Source organism: Lissotriton vulgaris, chromosome 10 (genome assembly GCF_964263255.1).
Source record: "Lissotriton vulgaris chromosome 10, aLisVul1.2, whole genome shotgun sequence".
In the NCBI taxonomy this organism is placed as follows: Eukaryota; Metazoa; Chordata; class Amphibia; order Caudata; family Salamandridae; genus Lissotriton; species Lissotriton vulgaris.
In genome coordinates, this window is record NC_141698.1 from 1,009,251,774 (window position 1) to 1,009,277,989 (window position 26,216).

Consider the following 26,216-nt stretch of genomic DNA (forward strand, 5'->3'; position numbering starts at 1 on the left):
GCACTAATGTTTTGGACTGATATGAATTCACTATCTTGTGTTATTCTTCCAGTCAATCCAAGAATTTGTATGATTTGGCTCGAATTTGCTAGAATTTGGTCATAACTGCTGCTACACCTATGGTGGACAATACAAATTATTGTGCGTGTTATACTATACGTTTGGTTAACCCATGAATACTATAGTCTGTATTGAAACATGGCTGCTTAGATGTTTCCTGATCTGTCTGGACATGCTGTACTATATAACACTCATGATGTTCTTTTTTAGGCTTCTTTTAGTTTTTTTTTAGGTTTTTTGAAATATTTCTCTAATATGCTTCTTATAATGTTGTTCACAATGTCTTTTTAACAAGCATATGGAAGTCCTCCTATTTCTACTTTTGTTCCCAATGAGTCTGAGTTATCCTTACAATCAAACAGACTTGCTTATGCGTAACTGGCTAGTAATGTATACATGTAGATTCGTTTAATCATTATTGACTTCACAGAAGTTGATCCCGCCAATACCAGACTGGGCTCAGTCTTGTTGTTGGTGTGTGGGGACGTCGGACAATTGATTTTTGATACTTCAATATATTTGCACTTTTTCCATTTAGACTATAGGCTAGTAAGATGGGCCCCAATTAGATCCTTGATGCAAGGATAGGGGATTTATCCCAAAATTATTTTAATGCCGCATGTTTAGTGACATTCACTTATTGTGATACTTTTTCATGTGTATATTCTTAAACATGTGTAAATATAGGCGTTATTGTAACAGGATTAATGAAATGCTTGGTATTTCACCAGAATTGATTTTAGCATTACTGTGTTAATCTGCCCTTTTAGTAATAAGGATAATTGTACAACGTTATCTGTTTTTACTGGCAGTCCTTTCACCATGTTGACTAATGGTGGCCCAATCACAATGTAGCACTAGCACTTTAAATATGCACCTCTCACCACAACTCGCTGTCATGTGAGCAAGGCTCAAGGGAGCCGAAACGTCATGAGGCGACAAGCAAAATAAAACATTGAAGAAAACCGAATTTTGGTCCGTTCTCTATTTTCTGTTCTAGGCTGCTTTGGTATTGCAGCACATACGAGGAATCGAAGTTAAAGGATATTATATATATATACTCGCCAGTAGCACTGTCTTCTGGGAGTTGAAGTTTCATTTGTGCCACCATGGTTGAATCAACATGTGACTTGGGGGCGGGAGCCTACTTAACTTCCAATGAGGGTGGTACTGGACATTTAAAAGATGCAGGTGGGGTCATCACGTGTCAGCAACAGCAACCGAAGAAGGCTTATTGCCGAAATGCATTTTGCTATGCTGTCCACCATTAAAACGGCTCCTGCAAAGTTCCCTCGTGTGGCCTCTTCTCCTTTCCTATCTGCGAGGAGTGCGGTTTTTTATCTAATTCGCGCACATGCCAGAGGTGCGCTGGAGGCTCCGGTTCTACAAGTGGCAGAAACGTGCTGGCACCTGCTTCCAAAGCATGTTTGTTTTACCGTTTCCCGGACCATTTTCTGCCCGCTTCAAGTGTTGTGTTTGCCTCAGCCTACTGCCAGCGGCAGCTTGTTACTTAACGAGGAGTCGGATTCATTGACTGTTCGGCTCTACATTTTGGCTCAACTCTTGGCTGCACTACGCTTGAGGTTTGAACTGTTGGGGACTGGAGGGAGAGCGTGAGACTAATTATTTAGCGTGCAAACCTCACTTCAGTACTGCATCTTTACCTTGAACTTTGTCTGCCGTCCCCTGTAATACTCGCCAGTAGCACTGTCTTCTGGGAGTTGAAGTTTCATTTGTGCCACCATGGTTGAATCAACATGTGACTTGGGGGCGGGAGCCTACTTACCTTCCAATGAGGGTGGTACTGGACATTTCAAAGATGCAGGTGGGGTCATCACGTGTCAGCAACAGCAACCGAAGAAGGCTTATTGCCGAAATGCATTTTGCTATGCTGTCCACCATTAAAACGGCTCCTGCAAAGTTCCCTCGTGTGGCCTCTTCTCCTTTCCTATCTGCGAGGAGTGCGGTTTTTTATATATATATATATATATATATATATATATATATCAACATTACATTACCTACTGGCGGTCACCTGTAGGTAGTTATAGTTAGGACCTATTTTCCGTAGGAAATACGCAACATTCTATTCCCAATAACTTTGGTTCCGGTTGCAGAATCTTCCCGAAAATTTCAAAACTCGTGGACGCTCCGGTCCGCTCCTATCTTGAAATTTTGGGGTGATTCGTCAAGCATGGGCAGAGAAAAAAGGGGGGTCCCAAAACGTGTTTTCCCCATGCAATTTCCCAATGGAAACTTTAGACACGGCTACAGCCCGAACTGCTGAACAGAATTACACCAAATTTGGCAAAAAGGTAGCCCTTGGTTCAGAAAGAACCCTTTAAATGGTGTAAAACCGTTCAGTATTTTCTGAGAAAAGCAAAAGTAAAAAAGTTTCGATATCTATGGCTGCGGAAGACCCGCGCACCATCCCGATCACGAGCTTCATGCTAATTGGCTGTCAACACTCCAAATCGTGAAGTATTGGCAGCCATCTTGTGCCTAGGTAGAACCGAGGCACAAGAAAACAGAAACAATGCGCAAAACACGAAAAGGGGGCAGGATAGAAACACCCTGACCCCCTAGGCCTGCTCAGGGGATCCCACGTAAGATCCGCGCATCCTTCCGCTAAAAAAAACGCTTCGTTACTATTTAGTCCCTATTTAGTCCCTGGGTGGGCTCAGTCCTGGGGGCAATATTTTTAATGTAATGGGGGGCCCAGAGGGCCACCCCAGCCCCGGGGACCGCCATCCCCGGGGCTTTTCTATAATTTGTGTGGGGGGCTCACAGCCCCCCCAGCCCCGGGGACCGCCACCCCCGGGACTTCAAACATAAATGGGTGGGGAAGCTCAAAGCCCCCCCCCCCAAGCCCCGGGGACCGCCACCCCCCTGGGCTTTATGAAAATATTTGTGGGGGACTCACAACCCCCCCAGCCCTGGGGACCACAACCCCCCGGGGCTTCGGAAATATATGGGTGGGGGGCTCACCCCGTGGCTTTTAAAAAAAAAATAACCTGTATGGGGTGGCTCGAACCCCCCCAACACGCCCTGGACCACCACCTCTCCGGGGCTTTGGTAATCTTGGGAGGGGGGCCGCGTGGCCCCCCCTCCTAGAGCCTGTAATGGCTCTGAGGACCGCCACCCCCCAGGGTCGGCTCCTGCAGTGTCCTGGGGTGCCCACCACCGGGACACTGCTGTTTGCTATGGCTTGGTGGGAGCCTCGCGGCTCCCGCCCTGCCATAGCAAACTGCTTTGGTTTTTGGAAGAGAGAGCAGGAAACCTGCTCTCTCTTCCAAAAAAACCAAAGACGATTGATTTTCCGCAAGGGTGTGTTTGCAGACATGTCACCTCAGGCCCCGCCCCCTTCCTTCACCATTGTGCAAACGCGCCCCCTGACGAGTTGTAAGTTGGGAAATTAATTCCTCTTCAATACTGAGGGTCCCTGAGGGTCAACTAGACCACCATGTACCTTCAGTATGCGCCAGGGAGCTGCGTTGCAGAGAGGTTTTCAGAGGCCACACCCCTTTTTACACCTCTCTGCAACGCAGCTCTGTGGCGCTTACTGGAGGTACCTGTACCTAGTGGGCTAGTTGGACCCTAGGGACCCTCAGGATTCAAGGGGACTTAATGTCCCAACGTAAAACGGCCACAGGGCACGTTTACACAGTGGCAAAGGGAGGGGGCGGGGCCTGAGGTGATGTGTACCAACAAGCCCTGTGAAATGTTTTAAGTTGGGGAAATAATTCCCCTTCAATCCTGAGAGCCCCTGGGCGTCAACTAGCACACCAGGTGCTTCCAGTAAGCGCCATTGCGCTGCGTTGCAGAAAGGCGGTCCAGGCGTACCCCTTTTTACACCTCTCTGCAACGGCGCTTACTGGAGGTACCGAGTGGGCTAGTTTGACCCTAGGGACCTTCAAGATTCAAGGGGAATTAATCTCCCAACTTAAAACGGCCACAGGGCGTGTTTACACAGTGGGGAAGGGAGGGGACGGGGCCCGAGGTGGCGTGTGCAAACACGCCCTGTGGAGTGTTTTAATTTGGGGAAATAATTCCCCTTCAATCCTGAGGGCCCCTGGGGGCTAACTAGCCCACCAGGTGCTTCCAGTAAGCACCACTGCGCTGCGTTGCAGAGCAGTGGTCCAGGCAGTGCCCCTTTTTACATCTCTCTGCAACGCAGCTCTGTGGCGCTCACTGGAGCTACCTAGTTGGCTAGTTGGACGCAAGGGACCCTCAGGATTCAAGGGGACTAAATCCCCCAAATTAAAACGGCCACAGGGTGTGTTTGCACACATGTCACATCAAGCACATGCCCCTCCCTTCACCAGTGTGCAAACGCGCCCTGTGGCGCGTTTTAAGACGTAGTTTTAATCCCCCTGCCCTATTATGTACTAGGGGCTTACAGAGGAGGCATGGTAATCACAGGGGTACCCCAACGCATAGTGTTCCCCAGTGTATGTAGGTGTTTTCACTGTATTATAAGTGTCTTGGCTATAGGACTGGTTAGTCAGAGTCAGTTATCGCCAGTACCCATCTGAAAAAGTTGAGGGTACAGGATGGTTTTGCAACAAGGCCTCTTTCCGCTCCTCTGTTTGTTTTTTCTGCACGTCTTCCTTCTTGCTGCTCTTTTCTTCGTCTTTGAGGACTTCTGTTGCTTCTTTCTGCATTTCTTTTGCTTCTCTCTGTGCTTTTTTTTCTTTCTTCACATGTCCTTTCTCTGTAGGCATAGTTAGAAACTAGCATTTAAAAAACCTTTGAAATTCACTGAAAAAACAATATGTTTCAGGCACGTTATAGTTAGAAATTAGCAATTAAAAAACCTTTGAAATTCACTGAAAAAACCATAGGTTTCAGGCACGTTATAGTTAGAAATTAGCATTTATAAAACCTTAGAAATTCACTGAAAAACCATAGGTTTCAGGGGCGTTATAGTTAGCTGGACATTTCACTCGTACAAAACCATTAAAATTCCCCCGTTATAGTAAGTTAGTTCAGCTAACTATAACTTGCGCGCCCACAATGCACTGCTGATAACGTCACATATTACATCACTCATGACATGGTCAGTGACATCACTAATGACATCACTGATGACATCATCCTTGTGATAGAGTGGCAGACCTCCTCTCAGCCTAATATAACCTTTGATACACACTCAAAAATACAAACTAAGATTTTCAAAACAATGCACATACCAATACCAGTTAAAACACACCTATTCAGTAATTCCAAGATCTACACACACATCCACTCATTCACCAACAGTCCTATACAGTCACTCATACGTGTATTCACTCTTGATATGTACTCATACACCTATACATCCTGTTACACACCACCACTCATCTATAGTTACTCACACACATACTCACACATGCAAAGTATAAAACATCCATTTACTTGCATATACAGATATACACACACTACCACACTTACTTCTACTGAAACTTACACATACTTACTCTCTTAAACAGTCACTTATAGATAGAAACACCTACTTATTTCTACAGGAACTCTTCCAATCTCTCACATATACTCACTTATATACACCAATACTCACATATACTAGTCTAAAACATATGTAGTTACTCATAAAGACACTATTGAGACAGTCATTCACTGACTAACACACCCATATACACTCATCCACCTTAACAGTCCTGCATACATGCTGTCTTCAACACATACAGTGAGTCACTCATTCATTCATCTATGCACTAAGTAATACCACCCACCGAACCATACATACACTCATACTGATACTCAAAAAAACAACTAATAACCCATATAGACACTCATGTAGCTACTCACCAACCCATGCCGCCACGTATACACAAAGTGAGAGACTGATCCAGGTATTTACATATTTAAAAGTTACTCACTAACCCATGTATTCACTAAAATACACTTAATCAGTCAGTTATACAATCAATTTTACAAAAAAAGAAATAATCCATTTAGACACTTTTATACTTATTTATTCTTCCATCGACCTTGAGATGTACATATACCATGTGGCGTTCCGCAAGGCTCATCTCTAAGTCCGACACTTTTTAACATCTATGTGTCGGACTTAGCTAGGGTTATTAAAAACTACCGGATGAGCCTTACCACATATGCCGATGACACCCAGTTGGTGCTTGCCATCAAGAATGATGGTGAAGAAGTAGCCGCTCGGTTTCAGGAAGGCATGTTGGCAATTAAGGAGTGGATGGCGGGGAACTGTTTAAGACTTAACTCAGAGAAAACTGAGGTAATGATCTTTGGAAAGTTATCTCCGCTGTGGTCTTCAGTCTGGTGCCCCCCCCCCCCACTTGGAGCTCTTCCAGTACCCGTTCAAAAGGTTAGGAACCTAGGGATAATTTTCGAAAAAGCTGAATTTTGCCAACCATGCCAATCAAGTAGCATTGTCAGCCTTTCACAAACTTAGACTCCTCAAAAAAATCTTACCATTTCTTCCAGACAACGCAGAAAAACAGTGGTGAACTCCTTGGTTCTTTCGTCCTTGGATTACTGCAATGGATTATTTGCAAACGCTCAATCTCGGGTGGTGGCCAAATTACAACTTATCCAAAATGCAGCAGCAAGCTATTATCTGGCACTCCCAAATTTCAATCTATTAAGCAAGTAATCAGGAACTACCACTGGCTAACTGTGAGAAATCGGATCAGATTTAAAACCTTGTGCCTCACCTTCAAAGCATTAAACGGTCTTGGCCCGGTGTTTCTTAAACAGAAGCTTTTTTTCTATCAACCTAACAGATCACTTAGATCTGAACAGCTTCACCAATTGGCAGTGCCACGGACCAGGACGGTCACATGGGGTGATAGATGTTTTACGAACACCGCCGCCAGACTCTGGAATACCCTTCCGATGATGATTAGATCTTCACCTTCATTACTTCAGTTTAGAACATTGTTGAAAACTTGGTTGTTTGACCAATAATTTTCATTGCATCACTTTTGAAGTCCGATAATGTTTATCACAGAGACAATAAGCAGAGTTATAGCGCCAAGACACCCATGGATCCTTTCAACTTCATGTAATTTTTGCCAGTACACATTGGTTGTAAAAGTGCAGCCTTTCTACTGAAATTGCAGTTTGGGACTGAAACTAGCCCAGTATGTCTTTGTAGAACCCTGTAATAATGCTTCGGATCAAGATACATATGAAGGGCTCCAGGGGCAGATGATTCTACATGATCATCGCTTTGCTGAAAACCTCAGGTATGACATCCTCTTCGTCCCTGAAATGCCACACTGCATCGGACACTTCCAACTCTGCGGCGGCTCCTCCGCTAAGGCAGAGGCATTTTACTCCTCTGCTTTTCAGCAGTGCATAAAAGGAAAAACAAAATTATAATAACACAATGTTATTATAATTTAATTTTTCAGGGCAAGCCAGGTCAGGGCGGGATGAGGCTGGGCTGTCAAAGTAGGGGGAGGAGGAAATATGTGTACTTAAGTGCGCATGACGGTTTGGCCGGCTGTCTTGTGCCGGCCAAATAGTCAGGCGCACTTAGCATGTTCTCCACCTGACTGTATTGTAAAGCCTGAGTGGAGAACATGCGCAGGCTCCCACTACCTGTCAGAGCACCGAACCAGGCTGCTCAGACCAATCATGACGCTGCTGTCATGCTGGAGACAGCATCATTGTGATTGGCTTAGGGGAGCCTGTGAGCTTCCTGTTTCCGGGAGTCAGGAAGAGAAGTGGAGAAGAGACGGCGGCCGTGCAGAGGTAAGTGTTATATATTTTTTTCACCTGCCGCACCACCCCTGTTCCATACCAGCCGTCACTGTTCCAACCACGTATGTTTGCTCTAGCCTGCAACTGAAAGCACAAGTGACATCTGTTAACTTTCAGTGGTACTGCAGTGTTATGATTTGAACTACAGCCTCTGAGGTGCATGTAATAATTATAGCAACGATGATGCTTTGCTATTATTGATGTTATCAATATTTACTTTCAAGTGAGGTGAATTTTAGACCATGCTTTCAATGTGCTGCTTGCTCTAACCTTCTCCTCTTTCCTATGAACCAGGCAATATAGCATTGACATGTTTTATCGTAATGACACCGGGGCAGACCCTCATGCACTGCTTCTGCCAGACTGTGGAACACCCTGCAGCCTCCAGAAGTTTTCAGACTTGGCGTCCCCAATTATTGCAAAAGACTGGAAGAAGGAGTGTGGGATTCAAGCTGAAAGCAGTACCACAGGTAGGGTCGCAAGTATTGTTCTTCCTTTTTGGTGTGGATTTTTTGGGTACCGCGTAGTTGGTCAAATTGCACTAATAATAATAAAAGTATTATGTATTTTATTGGGTGGCACATTTGACAAATTTGTGTTTTACAAATTTATGGGCATTTGTATAGTTCACTTCTTCCATCTGAGTAAAGATTGGTTTGTCCATTGTTAGTTAATAATGGTTCATCGTAGTTAATGTGGAAAATAAAAGGTGTCCTATGCCCTAAGGGATCTTTATTGTGTACTGTGGGTGTGGAGGCACGTGCCGAGGGGCGGTGCTCTTTAATTCATTCCACTGAGGTTAACAGTTGTACATTGCATCAACATACTGTTCTCTACACTGATATTATCTGAGATGCACAATTGTGAGGTTGTGGTATGTTCAAGCTATGCTGGGTTGCTGCGATGGATACGCGTTTGGCTTAAAATTGTAACAGTTCAGTGAGGATAACCCTGACCAAATAAACTAGGAGCTGGTGGGATGGAGGTATCGCCCTACCGGACATTCAAAAATATTACTGGCTGCCCCAATTGTCAACGGTTAATGACTGGGCCTTTTATTGCCAACATTGCGAATGGACAGATAGGTGATGAGTGACAGGGGATACCTGCGGCACTACATGGGAGACAATCTTTAACTGCAATGGAAAAAGCGGTGATTAAGCTCTGGAAGGAAGTGACTAACTATCTAGGTTGGGGGATCAAACTCACACAGATGACCCCATTGTGGGATGGGACGCAGCTGAAGACATTGGGGAGTCTGTAGGGAATCAACACTTGGGACTTAATAGGCATCTCCACAGTCAAAGACCTGTGGGTGGGGTGCTCCTCTTGGAACTGAAAACCGACTTTAAGATTACTGACAGTGAAACTCAGAGATACCTGCAGGACAGCTACGCCCTGGGGCTGATGGCCACCATACCCAAGGGTGAGGAGCTGGAGGAATCCTCCCCACAGGAACATAGACTGCTGGGGGACTCAATTCCTAAATAAACCATATCCCTGATATAGAAAATGATTCAACTGATACCCTACTCAAGCTATTGACATAGTGTGAGGGAGAAGTAGCAAAATTTGACGAGCGGAAGGAGGCATTGAGGGCCCCTAGAGTAATAGCAATAAATTCACAGTTCAGATTAGTTCAGTTCCGGATATTGCATCACTCCTACTACCCTAAAACATCCTTAATGAAAATGGAGAGAGCCATGCCGAACCTGTGTCTGCAAGGATATGGTCAGGAAGGAAGATTTTTCCATATTTGATGGGCCTGTCCGGAGATCTAGACATTCCGGAAACAACTCACAAGATGCTTAGAACAAACTGGGTGAACAGTCTCAAGCAAAGAGGCGAAGCAATATGTTTTAAATGTGTGTGGAGACTTGGAGGCCCCACGTTATTGGAAAATATGTGCAATTGGGGCCTAAGTATAGCCTAGAGGAAGATCACCAGTTTATGGGGTGACCACACTAGACGTTGAAACTTGGAAAAAGATATGGAATAGCGCATACTCGCCGAAAAAGTAACATGTGAAAGTAGGGGTTGCCAAAAAGTTGGAGAAAATCTGGCACAGGTTTGGTACCCTCCAGAAAATAGCAACGTAGGCAATGGAGACGGGACAATATGTTGGCCCCCAAGAACGAGCCACATAGGAGGGAGACTAACGGTGTGAGCTGGCGAATCTGGGAGGGGGAAGCAGCGGTATGGGCAAGTATACTTATTGATGCAGCATTTGATCTAATCTCTGTGGTAGTAGAATTACTCAAACAGAAACTTTTAGACAAAAGTTACCCCCACAAGAATCATCTCCAGGGAAATTATTAGAGCATGGTTCTGCCACCGGGAAGGTTAACTCACCCCCAGATCAAGAAATGAGGAATAGAACAGTGTGGTGATGGTCAGTACATTCTCTCCAGGTAGTAATGAAGTCAAGAACATTATCAACAGGCATTGCACCCTACTGAGTGACACGTGAAGAAGCCCTGTTGTTTGCCTTTAAGAGAAATAAATACATCCGAGATCATGTGGTAATGGCATATAAGGAACCCACCAACAAGAGTGAAATCAGATCATTACGGGGTCTCTCAGGTATAATAAGGCACTGCAAGTGTGTTGATTGTGCAGTGTGCAAGTTCACTAGCATCACGAAATATCTGACCATGTACAACACCGTCTTTAACTTACGATCCTTTCAAATTGTCATACAAGGATTGTTATTTGTATATTCCAATGTCCCTGTTTGCAACTGTATGTGGGACAGACGACACAAATGGTAAAGCAATGCATCGCACAACATAGAAGCCAGATAAGATGCCAGACGGAAGGTGCCCCTTAGGTACGACATTTCATGGAACAAGGCCAAACCAAGGAAGACATATATTGGCAGGTAATGGAGGTGATCTCCTTATCAAGTAGGGGGGGTGATATCTCAAACCTACTGAATATCAGAGGCTGCAAATGGATGAACCTCTTGGACAGTACCAAGAATGGACTTAATGGCACCAATGTCATGCAAAGATTGTACTTGGTGCAATTTTAGTGTACAAATGTACTTATCATGATACATCTTGTGTTAATGTACATTGAAGAACAGGACTCATATTGGATCATATATTATAAGGACATGTGTAACTGATGCTTGGGGCAATTTCTGTTAATATTTAGGCATGTTATCAACATGTGTAACTAGATGTTTGCGATTAATTGCAAAGTTACCATAATTACTAATTGCCTGCTTTTGACTGAGATTACCACATTGATGGGGATCTGGGTTCTGCCAAGGATTCTGCCACCATAGGCACTGTTGGTCAATCAATTGTGCAGAGGTTAGCACTATATAGTTGGCCCTATACAGTTGGCTGCTTCGAAGAATACCACCTTGTTAGTTGTTGTTGCGGGGCAGTTGCTCCCATGGGTTTCTTGTTCCTCCTAACCGGGTGCTAGCTTTACTAGAATTGGTGCAGAGCATTCTGACAGGTGTTACGCTGACACAGACCCCCAAGATGGCTCCCGTTGAGTAGCATTCTAGTATCCAGATTGAGAGGAACATAGATAATGGGATAACGTCTGCTGCATCTTCATTACACATCTGAGACGCAAGCGGTACATTTGCTGCAAGGAGTACGGAGGTCTCCTGCTGGTACGTTGATTGCATGACGTACAGCCCACATTTACTTTTGATGCTTGACTTTTTGGTTTATCTGTGAAGTTGAGGTACAGTTGTTTGTGAAATTATTCTCGCGCAATTATTTAATATAGGATTGCAGACACCGCGATTTGTAAGCGCCTGTGGATTATCGGCAGTTCCTTGACTACCCTCTGGAATATGTTGGCCATTCGTTTTTGGTGCGGCCTTGCCTTATCACGTTTATTAAATGGGGGTGATACTGAGTAGCATCTCATGAGTTATGCAGGCACTAGGCACAGCTTTGCAAGGAATTTGGTCTGCATGCTCACGTAGAATTGTATTTGATTCGCATTTGCATGTTTGAATAGATGTGAGTTACCTTACCAAAGTGCACACTGATGGTGAGTCTACGATTGTGTGGTTACCACTACTTCAGGCCGTGGAGCTTTGAAATGTTTTGATTGTGAAGTGTGCTGGTACTTAGGTTCTTTCACATTTTATTTAATAGGTGTGGTTGTTGGATGACTACATCCTGAAAGATAATGGGGTTGAAACGTCAACAAAACCCCCCAAATGTTGACACCTGTAATCAACAGAGAGGGCTTTCTAACTTTATGAAAGCTACCCTAAATACCTAAGGACTTGAAAGTGTATACAACCATTGGGGAATATACAGTGTTTTGTGTTATAACTGTTGTCTATACTTTTACTATGTGAGCACTGTGTTGTCTGCACTACTGAATCACTTTTGCGCACACAGGAACCGATTCACAGAACTAATCTGAGACAAAATCCTAACTTAATGACTTTCTGTATTCACAGAAGGCACTTATGATTTTTGGTATTCACAGAAGGCACTTAAGATTTTTGGTATTCACAGAAGGCACTTAAGATTTTTGGTATTCACAGAAATCACTTATGCCTCCTAACTTTACGTTCGCACTCGGACTGGAATTTCAGCACCCGGAGTGGAAGTCCCGCATTTGGGCTGGAATTTCCGCACCTGGGCCGGAATTTCCACCTCCGGGACAGAATATCCGCATTTGGGCCCGATGATCATTTTCATCAATGCTAAACACCTTTCCAAGTGCCTACAATCTCCCACCATGCTCCAGCTGAAACACTGCAGCCCAACAGCCAATCCCAGCCCTGCAGCACATTTGAAAGCTGAGCAAACACACACAAATCTTCCAGCATGTCGCTGAATGTGTTTGTTGCTCAGCCCCTTGCCATGCAGCTAGAAGACTTGAGGAGGAGAAGGAGGAGGAGGATAGCAGAGAGGGTATTCAGACAAAGGATAAACGTTTTTGGGATGTCCAGCCAAGATGTCAGGGCAGATACTGTTTCTCTCCAGATTTCATCTTGGAGATGGTATGTGAGTGGGAGCAGGAACTTGATTCTGTGACCTGCAGCTCCCATGCCATCCCAGCATATCTCAAGATACTTTCTGCTCTCCATTTCTTTGCAACAGGGTAGTTCCAAAGGGTCACCAGTGACCTTGTGGGCATCTCTAAGGCAAGACAGTCAGCTGGTTTTCACGTTTTTCACATGAGCAACCTGTTGTGTCATGGATAGAATGTGGTTTGCAGTCTGTTGTCAATGATGAAATTTAGATAATTATGACTCTGTCCAAAAATTCCATCATGAGACTACTTTGCAAACCACACTAACTACATGTAAACCACAGCTGGTGACCGGAGTTCAAAGATTGACCAGAATCAGGTCATGTGCCCATGTCAGCAATCAGTGTAGTGGATGTCCCTAAAGAATCTATTGACTCAGAGGAGACAATGTATATGTTCAGAGAGACCTTTCCGAACCTTACGAGAATGGGTGTCTGAATCACAAAAGGGCCTAATTATTGCATTGTGATAGTTTTTGCCCCCAACAGATTTGACTACCCCACAAAAGATGGGCCCACAACGTGAGTGACGATGTTATGGGTGAATCTGGCACTATGTGTCTGGGATACACAGCACTGCTTCCCCCCAATTTTCCATAACACAGAAGACAACTCTTGTGTTAAGCACTAAATATGGACTACATGTACCATAATGCAAAGGAGGAGAAAACTAAACTGGGGTGTGATGTTGTGTCAGCACCCACCCTTGCCCCAGCCACAATCTCATTTGCAAACTCTGTGTAGTGGCACTATGCCAGCTCCGCCTGGGGTTAGAGATGACAGTGAACATACACCTAATTTAAGCTCCTAATCACTGACAACTGTATAGTGTGATCAGAGGAGAACAAAGTCTGCCCTTGACTCATATAGATATGTGTCTTGTTCTGACGTGTACAACCACCCCCATCATGATTTGTCTTACATTTCATTGGGCTTAGCTGACCAAAAGGACCAACAGCAGGACCCGGTTCAGAGCGGGACATCTTTGGTGCGCTGGTGGCCCCGACCTCTAGCCACAAGTGAGAAAAAAGAGGATGAGGCGGGACCTTCTACGTCAGGAGGCAGGGGGATTGCGCCCACCCGGACTAAGCAGGAAGACACCTCTGGTGCTACGGACCGGGTGGAGGCTGAGGACATTGAAGGGTGGGAAGAGGAACTGGACACCTCTGGCCAGGAGGGGGAGGAGATCGACTCTCCCCCAGACCATTTACCACTTACTTTTGGAGAGGTGTCCTCGGGGCAGGCCACTACACAACCTGGGCCTGCCATCAGCCCCTCCCAAACTCTAGAGGCCCCCATTTCATCGGGCCTCCAGCTCAATCCCCTGCAACCAGTCCCCCTCATCATAGCTGCCAGGTAGATACCAACATTGACTCCAAACACGAGGCACCACACCCCTCATGTTTTACCCAATCTCCTCCCAGTCTTCTTACAGCTGTGGCTGGACCACCGGACTTGATGTGGACATGTGAGGGTCAGCAAGACATGGCTTGTCACATCAAGCTGCAGATGTGTACTGACCTCCGCATTATGCAAGAGGAACATTCAAGAGCTCTGGCCACCCTCACTCGAGAGCTCTGGCTACCCTCACTCCCAGTGTCAATTCCCTCACTGCAGGCATGTTATTTGTCTATTTTCAAAATCCCTCCCACACCACCGTCAATGTCTCCCCCTGTCCGTTGTGCCACACTGTTTCCCCCATACGCCTCGTGTGTCACAACCCCATGTGGTGCCTGCCTCTGCACCATCAGCCAGGAGCCTGCATTGGACTCAGGGGATCTGGACATTGTACAAATACAGGATGATCAGAAGGACACTTGACCTGTCTGACAGATTTTTCTAATTTTGACATTTGTTTACTTTGCCCATTGTACATAGACTGGTTCCCTGGACGCTCCCCGACGTGTTATATTTATGTTGCCCCACCCCAATTCAAGTTCCTTTCTCCTTCTGTAGTAAGAACGTCGTTTGTTTTCCTTTCTCCCTTCCAAACGGACTGTTGTTTTTTTTTCTAATCCCAAACTTTTTTTTATATAAATATTTATTTTTAATCACACCATCTCGATCTTGTTTACCTTCATTGTGCATGTCTTGTACAAAATATGTAAGTAAGTAAGTAATATTTATTGTACAGTTAATAAAAACCTTTACAAACAAACATCTCTTTATAAAATTGAGAGAGGAAAACAAACTTCAAAATATGGACATATAGTTTGGAAGTCACCTGCTCTGCACATGTGAGCTAGTTGCAATGATGCAGTGATGGGGTTACACTTGTACATGTGTCACGCACACACATACATCCTCACATCTATAGACCACCACAATTGGAAAACAATTGCTATTCAGGACATAATACGCAAGATAGTCTTGACTTGAGATGAGATTTTCTTTTTATTTACACATATTCACACTGGTCAAAAAGGTTTGGATGTGATCAATGAGGATCATGCTTTCGACTTCGCAAATTTGGAGGTGAGGATCGCTGTGGGGGATTATGTTTGGGTTGTTGCCGAGGTGCATGTGCCTGTACAGGGTGAAGTTCATGTGTAGGGGCAGATGGTGTCTGTACAGTTGGTGTTTGTGCGTGGACAGGGACTGGTTGTGCAAGTGTTGGTAGTGCCTGTTCAGGGGGTGGTGGTAGATGTGCGGGTTGGGGTAGTGCCTGTTCAGGGGGTGGTGGTGGATGTGCAGGGTGGGGCGGTGCCTGTTCCTGGGGTGATGGTGGATGTGCAGGTGGTGGGGTGCCCGTTCAGGGGGCGGTGGCGGGTGTGTACCCTTGCTGTGGTCCTGTGCAGTTTGTGGTACAGGTGTGTGGGTATGATGTGCTGCAGGCAGCTGTGATGGCTCCCTTCCCTGTGTTGACCGTGAAGGGACATTTTGGATCACTTTCATCATGCCCTCCATCATCTTCATGGCCAAGGCATGGTGTCTTAAACTCTCTTCCCTTTGGATGGATATCATGTCTCTGATGTTCTTGGACATGTCTTGCCAAGATTTATCCATCATATCCAAAACATGGGTCTGTCTGTCCGCCACCTGAGGAATTTGGCGCATGTCCTGCAGGGCATCAGACATGTCTGACAGGATAGCCCCTATGGCACTAATATCCTGCCTCACATCTGCCTGCTGTTGGAAGAAGTCCTGCTCCCACTGCCCACCATGGCCAGATGCAGGCCCTGTCTGTAGGGGTCGGCCATGGATGAGACCGCCAGGTCCAAAAGCAGGTGGGAGCGTGGCAGATGAAAGCATGTGGACAGGACAATGGTGCCCTGGGGATACCTGCACCACGACAGGGTTGGTACTTCCCTCAAATGGTAGAGAGAATGCCTGGGATACACTGTATAGGGAGGAGTGTAGGGGAACCACCACATCTATCCTGGATGTGAGAGGGTGATATCTATGTTGGGGTGTGTTTGAGCTGTGGCTGGTTAGCTTTATGCTGGGGACAGGCAATCTTTCGTTTTGGAGGAGGCTGAGGCCCTTTGCTGGGCGGAGGGTGTGAGGCCTTGCAAAAACTGGGCGATATGTGATTCTGTCCATGGCATCAGAATCGTCATCCTCTGACAGGATGAACAGATAGTCGCCATCATCGTCAAATCCTTCCACCCCCCTCAGGTATTTCCTCCTCCTCCTCTTGCGAGGTACTTGCCTGCAGGAGCAGTGGATTTTCCCCTTTGATTGCCCGTCGCCCAACATTGGTGGAAGGTCCATCGTCATCATCACCTGGAACACAGAGGTTGCAACAGGATAAGTAATTGACCTAGTATAAGATATAGTGCAACACAAGGGTTGGTCCTATTGCATCAAGAGATGAAGCACAGGTGACCTGGTTTGGGTACCCCTACAAATGACTGCTCACACCATAGCACTGAGATTTTAAACGGAGATGTACATTGTACAAGCAAACTCTCCAGCTCCAGCCACAGCTTTGTATCCCTTTGCGATCTCCCTTGATGTCAACTGCTGAATCAAGCTCCTCATAGGTTTTGTTGACGAAGCCGTCCCTGGTCCATCAGCTGTAGAGGGAAGGGACACCATACTCAATGATCTGCATTACTAATTTAAAAACAGGCCCATGTGACACTTATAATATGTATGTAATTTTGTATACACCGACTGCAGATTCTATGCAGAAGGGGACTTTGATCTTTGTCAGGGTTTTGTAATCAATGATAGGGAAACACTTCACGCCACAATTACCTGATGGACAGGTGCGAGAGGGTTTCACTGTTGCAGCCAGGATGTCTTGCATTACCCGGGATGGTGTTGTACGCTGCACTGGGTTCATCCTGTCAGCAGCTGTGATGAGACATACGTGTCCATATTTCAGTACACCAGATGGTAGCTATGAGCTGACATGTATGTGTCATTCTCAATGACCATTGATAGGATATTCCTGGCCAATGTGCAGCATGTTTACCTCATGGACTTTACATGTGGGCCACTGCTCATATGCAGCAGTTGCCAGCTGTTACCTCCACACAGCTCTGACATCAATGAGCTGACACATCAACAGGCAAACGTGTATGAGAAGGATATTGATATTTGAAGGAAGCGGATTAATAATCAGGACGCCTCTGTATTTCATTGTTCACCGTTAAAACTAACGTGTCTCATAAGTATAATGTTGTCTGTTGACTAGTCGAAAGGAGTGTACACCACCAGGCTGACCAGTTTCACATTTGCACATCAGATCAAACATTGCTTTGCAGAGTTCATGTGTGAGATTCTGTTTGTCCAGCACATTATTTACTGATTATTCATTGAACACTATCTATTGATTACTCATGTATCATTAATGATTGTTCAATACTTAAGATTCATTACGTTCTCAATTAAGTTGGTACTGAATGTGGTGAAGTAGATTGCAGAGCCTTCATACCTTGGGGTGAATACTCTGGTTCTGAATAAGTCTCATGTGGCTTTTTGTATAGATTGATATATATATTTCATCTCTGAGGCACTGAGAATTTGGTTCATTGTTGTCTTGTCTTCAATGAAAAGATGTTTTAAATGGTAGCATTTGCTTTGACGTATACCTGGAGAATTGTCTGATTCGATGGTCTAGACCCTTCTGCAGCTGCTCCCAGTGCCGCCTTCGTAGAAATAAGGCACATCAGTTCTTGTTTACATTTGTCCTCGAACCTGAAAAATTACGTCTGTGCAGACATCAAGGCACCCAGATATCTTTATTGATCTGTCTATTTTCCTCTTAACTCAAGAAGTTTGAGAACACAGCTAGAATTAAGTCAAATGTATACATGATAGTAACAGACAGTAATTTACACCTTGCCTCCACATGCACTGTTCCACTGATATGTTTTAATCAATGCTATACAGTGGGAGAGGTGTGGCGCAGCGGCCAGAGCGGCTGACTCTGGAGTGTGGGGGCTCACAGTTCGATCCCTGACGGCAGCTCAGCACCATGTGATTCTGGGCATTAGCTCACTTAATCTCCCCGACGGCCCCCAGCACCTTGAAACCTTAAGGGGTGATATGTTCGCACGTTACAAATATGGATTATTATTTATTTATGCACAGCATGGTGCTACAAGGAGAAAAAGAGAGGACATGAAAGAATGACAAGATAATAGCTGGCCTAAGATTCTGGTTGGGCCAGTTCGTTTAAAGTTCTGCAAAGAGAAATGTTGGCAGGCGTGCACGAAGAAAGTTTGACGTTTGTTTCTATAAAGATAATATGATAAACTATTCATTTGTTTTTCCTAACTGCCCAATAACCTAGATCTACTCAAAGATCATGCTGAAAAGTCAGACACAACAACTTCTTGAGTTGTATTGTATTTATACTTTCAGGTACAATCGCAGGTTTGGCGTTTGCAGCGTGCTTGATGGGACTCATTAATATCCTACTGCTGTTCATCCTATGCTGTCGTAAGAATCCGCGACATGCCTATCAAGACGTTTGATGCCAGTGGCATGAAAATGTGGTATGAAAACTCAGAAGCGAAACTACATTGCTTCATCTTCGAAGGGACACTCACAGTGTATTTCTTGAAGTATCTCAGATGGACGTATTAGGACCATCAGATGAATTGTTCTGTTTTGTGAACTTTGTGCCAACATCTGACTTGGCTGTTCTCGCCAATGTACACTTCACAAAAAAATCTAATCTCAATTTTTAATTTCATCTTCGTTGGCATAATTTGTAACAAGACCAACCACTGAATTGGAGAAAGACCTGTCTCCACTGTCTCCAGCATATTCTGTTTGGGAGACTTTCTTGTACAATGCTCCAATTTTAGCACTTCAGCACCAATTTACACAATGATATTTTTTTACTTTGTAAAATGTTTTTTCACTGGACATTGCATTACAAGAAACAGACTCTCGCCTTTGTACTCCGGGTACATCCTTAACATGAGTGAGGGTAAGTCTATGCTATCAGAGCTCCACTCGCTTAAGTTCCATCTCTCTGAGGCCCAGGCCTGAATGTAACTTAAATAAAGTGACAAAATTGCCTAAAAACAACCATTTATCTCAACATGGGGGGCCTTGCTGTATCCAGCGGACATGCTCAGCTACCCAGTGTCCTCCAGTGGCTGACAGGACACTTGGCAAAAAAGGGAGGACCTGGCACCAAATCCTCACCGGGCAACCTAGCTAAAGGTGTCCTAGAAGATTGCATCATCAAAAGACTTAAGGACTAAACCCATAACTATCAGCGTTATGAAAGCGTTATAAGGCCAATGGAAGATGGCATGCAGTGCAGCACAAAAGCAAAAAACTAGATTGAAATAAAATTAACATAGTAGATAAAAATTGTTTTTACTGTATATCACAAGTAGATTCATTATATGCTGAGTAAAAAATGGGGAAAACACCCACTGTTTCATCCACAAAAAGATGCTTTCCCTAGACAATTACCATAGGAAAACCCCTGCTCGTCGGGCCATTATTCATGATTTTCACCACAGCTTGAGCCACAAGGAAAAGATGTAACTTCATAGATGCGTACAATTAGACCTTCTTCCCTATGTTGCTTGTATTCAATTCTGGTGGAGGGCAAGAACTATTCTTAAAAATTAAGTGCATGTCTCGTATCTTGTTCAGAAAAAAGCACACATATATCCAGGCATTTACTGGAAAAATCACAATTTGTTTGCAATTTTGATTGTATTGTACAAATGACCCCCTTTTTATTTTATACACAAAGGTTTTATGTAATTAAAATGGTTTATTAAACCTGAGAAGTGTACTTAAATTATAGAATAATTTTGAGATTATCTTGACCTGCACAAAGAGAATCTATGAGACTTTTTATTTGTGTATTTAATTCCTTTGTTTATTAGTGAATTAATATTAGTAGATCCTCAGCAACTATGACAGGGAATTGCTTCAAATTGTATTAAAAGCACAATCTAGGACCTGATGTGTGCAGGACTTCTTGCCCTTTTGGTACTACAAAAAATGAGTTAGTGACCTCTTCCTGAATTACTGGATCCCCTACCAAGTTAATTCTCTAACGTGCCCCCAGTAGGGAGGGAGCATGCAGAACGGAAACAAGAGTCTTCTACCAAAGGCAGGTAAATGGTTCGACCAGTGCAGCTACCAGCAGCTGAATGGTGTGGTTATAATTTGTCCTGCTCCGAGGAGGTGGCCTTACAGACCAACCTTAAGGCAGGTTGACCTCTGGCGGGAAAAGGCATCAGATGTGGACAAAATAACCTGAGTGTTCGTTTTAAAACTGATGCAGAGTTGGGAATATGGGTTTCGAGGTAGGTATATCAGCTTTTTCAGAATGTGACCTCCATTACAACAGCCAGGACTAACCTAGTACTCCTATCTTGTAATAGCTCCAGTCTTAAGATCAGCGGGCCCAATTCACAGAACTAATCTGAGCCAAATCCTAACTGTATGACTTTCTGTATTCACAGAAGGCACTTACAATTTTTGGTAGTCACAGAAACCAGATATCCGCATTTGGGCCTAATGATAATTTTCATCAATGCTAAACACCTGTCCAAGTGCTTGCCCTCCCCCACCGTGCTCCAGCTGAAACACTGTAGCCCAACAGACAATCCCAGCCCTGCAGCACATATGAAAGCTGAGCAAACACACACAAATTTTCTAACATGTCGCTGAATGTGTTTGTTGCTCTGCTACTTGCCATGCGGCAAGAAGACTTGAGGAGGAGAGTAGAGAGGATATTCAGACAAAGGATAAACCTATTTGGGATGTCCAGCCAAGATTTCAGGGCCATATATCATTTCACTGTAGAAGTCATCTTGGAGATGGTATGTGAGTGGTAGCAGGAACTTGACTCTGTGACCATCCCGGGCATATCTCAAGATACTTTCTGCTCTCCATTTCTTTGCGATTAGTTCTGTGAATCTGGCCCAGTCTTTCCAGCCAATGTTGGGTAACCATAAATGTAAACAAGCATTTGCAATGCAATAGGTCTCGCGTTAGGAAAGTTTTACCTATTGGTATTGTAAATGACAAATTTTTTATTTATGTTTTGTTTTTGAAAATAGCGAAATTAACAATGCCAATAGTTATAACTTTCGCAAATGTGACACGTATAGCATTTGTAATGCAACATGTGTTGTATTTACGTGACTTACATGTATTGATTTTACAAATAACAATGGCTTTTAATTGTTTTTCAATAATTAATACTTAAATAAAAGTTATTGTCATTTATAATGGCAATAGCTTAAAGTTTTGTAAATAACTTTTGTGAAGATTATGTTCAGTGTATTTTATCGTGCCGAAAATCCAAGAACAGAAGTGAAATATTAACATCTTTTTGTTAAAATTGTAATAAAGCTTGAAACATTAAGAGAATATATTTGAACCAGGTGTTGTTGAATGGTTGCACAGATTGATGCTGTGGTGGCGCTGAGTGATGTTGTGATGGCGAACAAGTGATGTTGTGGCGTTCAGGGATGCTGTGGTAGCGCATAGTGATGTTGTGGTACTCCTGAGTGATGCTGTGGTGGTGCGGAGTGATGCTGTATGCTATGCTATGTTTATTTTTGCTATCCTATGTTTTGTTTTCTTATGCTATGCTATCCTATGCTTTGATTTGTTATGCTATGCTGTGTTTTGTTATGCTATGCTATGTTTTGTTATGCAATGCTATGTTTTGCTATGATATGCTTTATTATGCTATGCTATGTTTTGTTATGCTATGCTATGTTTTGTTGTGTTTTATTATGCTATGCTTTGTTTTGCTATGCTATGATTTGTTATGCTATGTTTTGTTGGGTTTGGTATGCTATGTTTTGCTATGCTATTATATGTTTTGTTTTGCTATACTATGTTTTGTTGTGTTTTGTTAAGCGATGCTATTTTTAGTTGTGTTTTGCTATGTTTTGTTATGCTATGTGTTGTTGTGTTTTGTTATGCTATGTTTTGTTATGTTATACTATGTTTTGTTTTCCTATGCTATGCTTTGTTTTGTTATGCTATGCTATGTTTTGTTATGCTATGCTATGTTTTGTTATCCTATGGTTTGATATGCTATGCTAAGCTTTGTTTTGTTATGCTATGTTTTGTTGTGTTTTGTTATGTTATGCTATGCTTTGTTGAGTTTTGCTATGCTATGTTTTGTTATGCTAGGTTTTGTTTTGCTATCCTATGCTTTGTTTTTTATGATATGCTATGTTTTGCTATCCTATGCTTTTTTTGTTATGCTATACTATGCTGTGTTTTGTTATGCTATCTTTTGTTATGCTATGCTGGTGAGGGTGTGTGTGGGTGAGTGAGGGGGTGTGGGTGTGAGGGGGTGTGAGGGTGAGGGTGTGAGGGTGAGTGAGGGGGTGTGAGGGTGAGGGGCGTGAGGGTGTGTGAGGGTGAAGGGGTGTGAGAGTGAGGGTGTGTGAGGGTGAGTGAGGGTGAGAGGGTGAGTGAGGTTGAGGGGGTGTGAGGGTGAGTGAGGGGGTGTGAGGGTGAGGAGGGTTGAGGGTGAGGGTGAGGTGGTGTGAGGGTGTGGGGTGGTGAGGGTGTGTGAGGGTGAGGGTGTGTGAGGGTGTGTGAGGCTGAGGGGGTTTAAGGCTGAGGGGGGTGTGAGGGTGAGGGGGTGTGAGGGTGAGAGGGTGTGAGGGTGAGGGGGTGAGAGGGTGTGAGGGTGTGAGGGGTGAGGGGGTGTGATGGTGTGTGAGGGGTAGGGTGTGGGGTTGTGCGAGTGTGAGGGTGTACGGGTGAGGTGGTGTGAGGGTGAGAGGGTGTGTGAGGTTGAGAGGGTGTGTGAGGGTGAGAGGGTGTGTGAGGGTGAGAGGTGGGGTGAGGGTGAGAGGAGGTATGAGGGTGAGAGGGGGTATGAGGGTGAGGGTGAGGGTGTGTGTGAGGGTGAGAGGGTGAGTGAGGGTATGGGGGAGGGTGAGGGTGTGTGAGGGTAAGGGTGTGTGAGGGTAAGGGTGATGGTAAGGGTGTGTGAGGAGGTGTGAGGGTAAGGGGTGTGAGGGTGAGGGGGTGAGGGTGAGAGGGGTGTGAGGGTGTAAGGGTGAGGGAGTGTGGGGGTGTGAGGGAGTGTGAGGGTGAGGGGGGGTGTGAGGGTGTGTGAGGGTGAGGATGAGGGTGTGTGAGGGTGAGGGGGTGTGTGAGGGTGTGTGAGGGTGAGAGTATGAGGGTGAGGGTGAGGGGGTGAGGGTGTGTCGGGGTGTGAGGGGGTATGGGTGAGAGGGTGGGTGAGGGTGAGTGAGGGTGTGAGGGTGTGTGAGGGATGAAGAGGTGTGAGGGTGAGGGTCCAAAGTAGGGTGAGAGGGTGTGTGGGGGTGTGAGGGTGAGGGGGTGTGAGAGTGACGGGGTATGAGGGGAGGAGGTGTGTGAGGGTGAGGGGGTGTGAGGGTGTGGGGGTGAGAGGGTGAGTGAGGGTTGTGGGGATGAGGGTGTGAGGGTGAGTGAGGGTGTTAGAGGGTGGGTGAGAGGGTGAGGGTGTGTGAGGGTGAGTGAGGATGAGGGTGAGAAGGTGTGTGAGGGTGAGGGTGAGAAGGTGTGTGAGGGTGAGAGGGTGTGTGAGGGTGAAAGGGTGTGTGGGGGGAAACCTGCATGTGGTCACACTACGGAAGGAAAAACAATATTCTAAGAGGAAATGAAGCCACTGGGATCGATATGGAATCTGTGGCTAAAACAAAGTTAAAAGGCCTCGGGCAGTGAGTCTGCCTCCTAACACTGAGGAAAATCGAGGAACATCTGGGGTCTTGGTTTTTAGGAAAGCTACCCTGCTGGAAGAGAGGGGGTTTTGTTTGTAGGGATAATTGATGCAGTGTGTGTTCACTGTGTTAAGGAACATATTGCTGATTCCTAACATGTTGCAGTTGAAATTGATATTATGTCATGTTGAGAAGTGAAAAAAAATTAAGAAATGTGAACCAAACAGCAATCGGAAACTCCAGATGCAAAGGTAGCTCTGCTGGTTAAAGTAAACATAGTGCCAGAAGTAAGTGCAGTACAGAGTTATTTAAAAACATTGGTGGCTTTTCTGACCAAAAGGTCTATTTTTTCGAATTATTTCAGTTTCGAAACATGTGACTGTAGTATTTTATTAGCAGGAGTAAGCTGACACATCAGTGACTGCGGTTGCTTACACAAGTTTTACTTCTGGCACCGTTGCCACTGGAATGTAACTATAGCCAAAGGGCAAGCGTTTGCCTGCATCGTTCGTGACTGCACTGTTTCGTTCTTTCTTGAAATGCTACCCTCACTTGTTCTGAAAAAAAAATAATTTGATGTGTGACTTCATAAAAAAAGATTTTTGGTGGAAAGAAAAAATGAAGAAAAAGTCAGGATAATGAAGAAAAAAAATTGAAATCCAATAGCCTGCAGAGAAGTTCATTAGCCCCGTCGCAGTTACTTGTTTATGGTAAAATTGATTCAATGATCGACGAGAGCCAACTTTGCAGCCATATGCTCCTCAATAAATTGTCTTGAATAGGAGGGTAACACAAAAAAACAACATCAGATGGACAGCAGGGGGACATTACAATTATTATGCAAAACTGCATTGCGACCAGACATGCCAATAGACCCGATTTAGGCGGGAGACTCACGATTCTTCAAGCCAAAAATGGCTTTCTTTTAACTATCTCCCGCCTGCAATTGCTTATTGTTCAATAGAAGTCAATAGGGAAATTATATTCTCCCTTTTTCTATGTCAAAATCTCCCACTTCCCTGTCCTAAAATTTTGGCACGTCTGATTGCGACTGCTCTATCTGAAGGCATTTCCTTCTTGGAATTAATGTCCCAATGCTCTATCCGAAGGCATCAGGTTGTCAGGATTATTGTCTCGAGTGTTTCCACATCAAATGCACTTTCAAAGCTGTGCACCTCGACGCTGCGCACTTCGAATGGCTGGCTGCTGGGAAGGTTTAAGAGTTAGGCTTCTGCTGAGAGTTCGCCCAAACCTCGCTCAGTTGATTGCAGACCTCGGTGCCTCGGGAGCTCGGGGTTCCGTACCTCACGAATGTTTATGACTGGCTGACTTTCTCACTTTGCCACCTGGATTTGTGAAGGCCTCTCGGTCTCTGCTGGGAATGTGCCCCAGCCAGGACCCGGCTGCTCGCCCCTTTCAGTGTGTGTGTGCGTGTGTATGTGTGCGGGGGGGTTTCTCTGTTTGTGTGCGTGCGTGTATGTGCGCTCGTGTGTGTGTCTCTGTGTGTACGCTCGTGTGTGTGTGTGTGTGCGCATGCATGTGCGAAAGCAGGGGGAGGTGTGGCTGTGTGTGTTGGAGCTTCCCAGGAGACAGGAGATGTGCACACGCGCGCGCAGCCCGCTCCGATCCGATTCTTGAAGATGCGCGTGGCCATCTCCTGTCTCCTGGGAAGCTGAGCCGGTGACTATAGGTCTCTGGTGAGACCTCGCTTTCGCGCGGTAATCGTCACGAGACCTAAAAAGGATTACAAAAATAGCTGAATTCTGAGGGACTCCACAAAAGAGATGACTAGTAATTCTTCAGCAGTTGCTTTCGAATAAATAAGATGAGCAAGCACCAAAGAATGCCTTTACATTCCAGATATTTCCTGCCATGTAGAACACTGTTTTTATGGTGTACATTAACTTTGGTCAATATTAAGTCAAATGACATCACTAAAGCACTAATTCTGGAATTCTGAATGCAATATGCAGATTCACTAAGGTAATTGCTGTATTTACACCTGATGAATAAAATCCTTTTACACATAAACAATTGTACGCTATGATTATGTACAAATAGGCAGCTGTAACTCACCTGCAAAGGACTGGGAGTAAGCAGAAAAATGCATGGTTTGCATTGTGAGTTTATCAACGCCCACAAACATGTCAGTTTGTGAGTGTGAACGTTGTTTCTTCTTTATGCTTCTAAAATTGCTTGAAATCAATCTTGCACTAACATGTACTGTCTTCCATTTTGAAACGACACAGTATCACACCACGTAATCATT

At 44.7% G+C, this 26,216-nt stretch overlaps 1 protein-coding gene across 1 annotated transcript in view; it reads left to right on the plus strand.

The window, feature by feature from the left end:
• Nucleotides 1-25,978, plus strand: part of ACP3 (acid phosphatase 3) — a 263,609-nt gene extending 237,631 nt beyond the window's left edge. Inside the window, exons 10-12 of the mRNA XM_086942048.1 lie at nt 8,098-8,273; nt 18,645-21,222; nt 25,690-25,978. Coding sequence (XP_086798174.1) covers nt 8,098-8,273; nt 18,645-18,757 — 289 coding nt within the window. The 3' untranslated portion in view covers nt 18,758-21,222; nt 25,690-25,978. The remainder of the gene's footprint in view (nt 1-8,097; nt 8,274-18,644; nt 21,223-25,689) is intronic.
• Nucleotides 25,979-26,216: the final 238 nt, after the last annotated feature.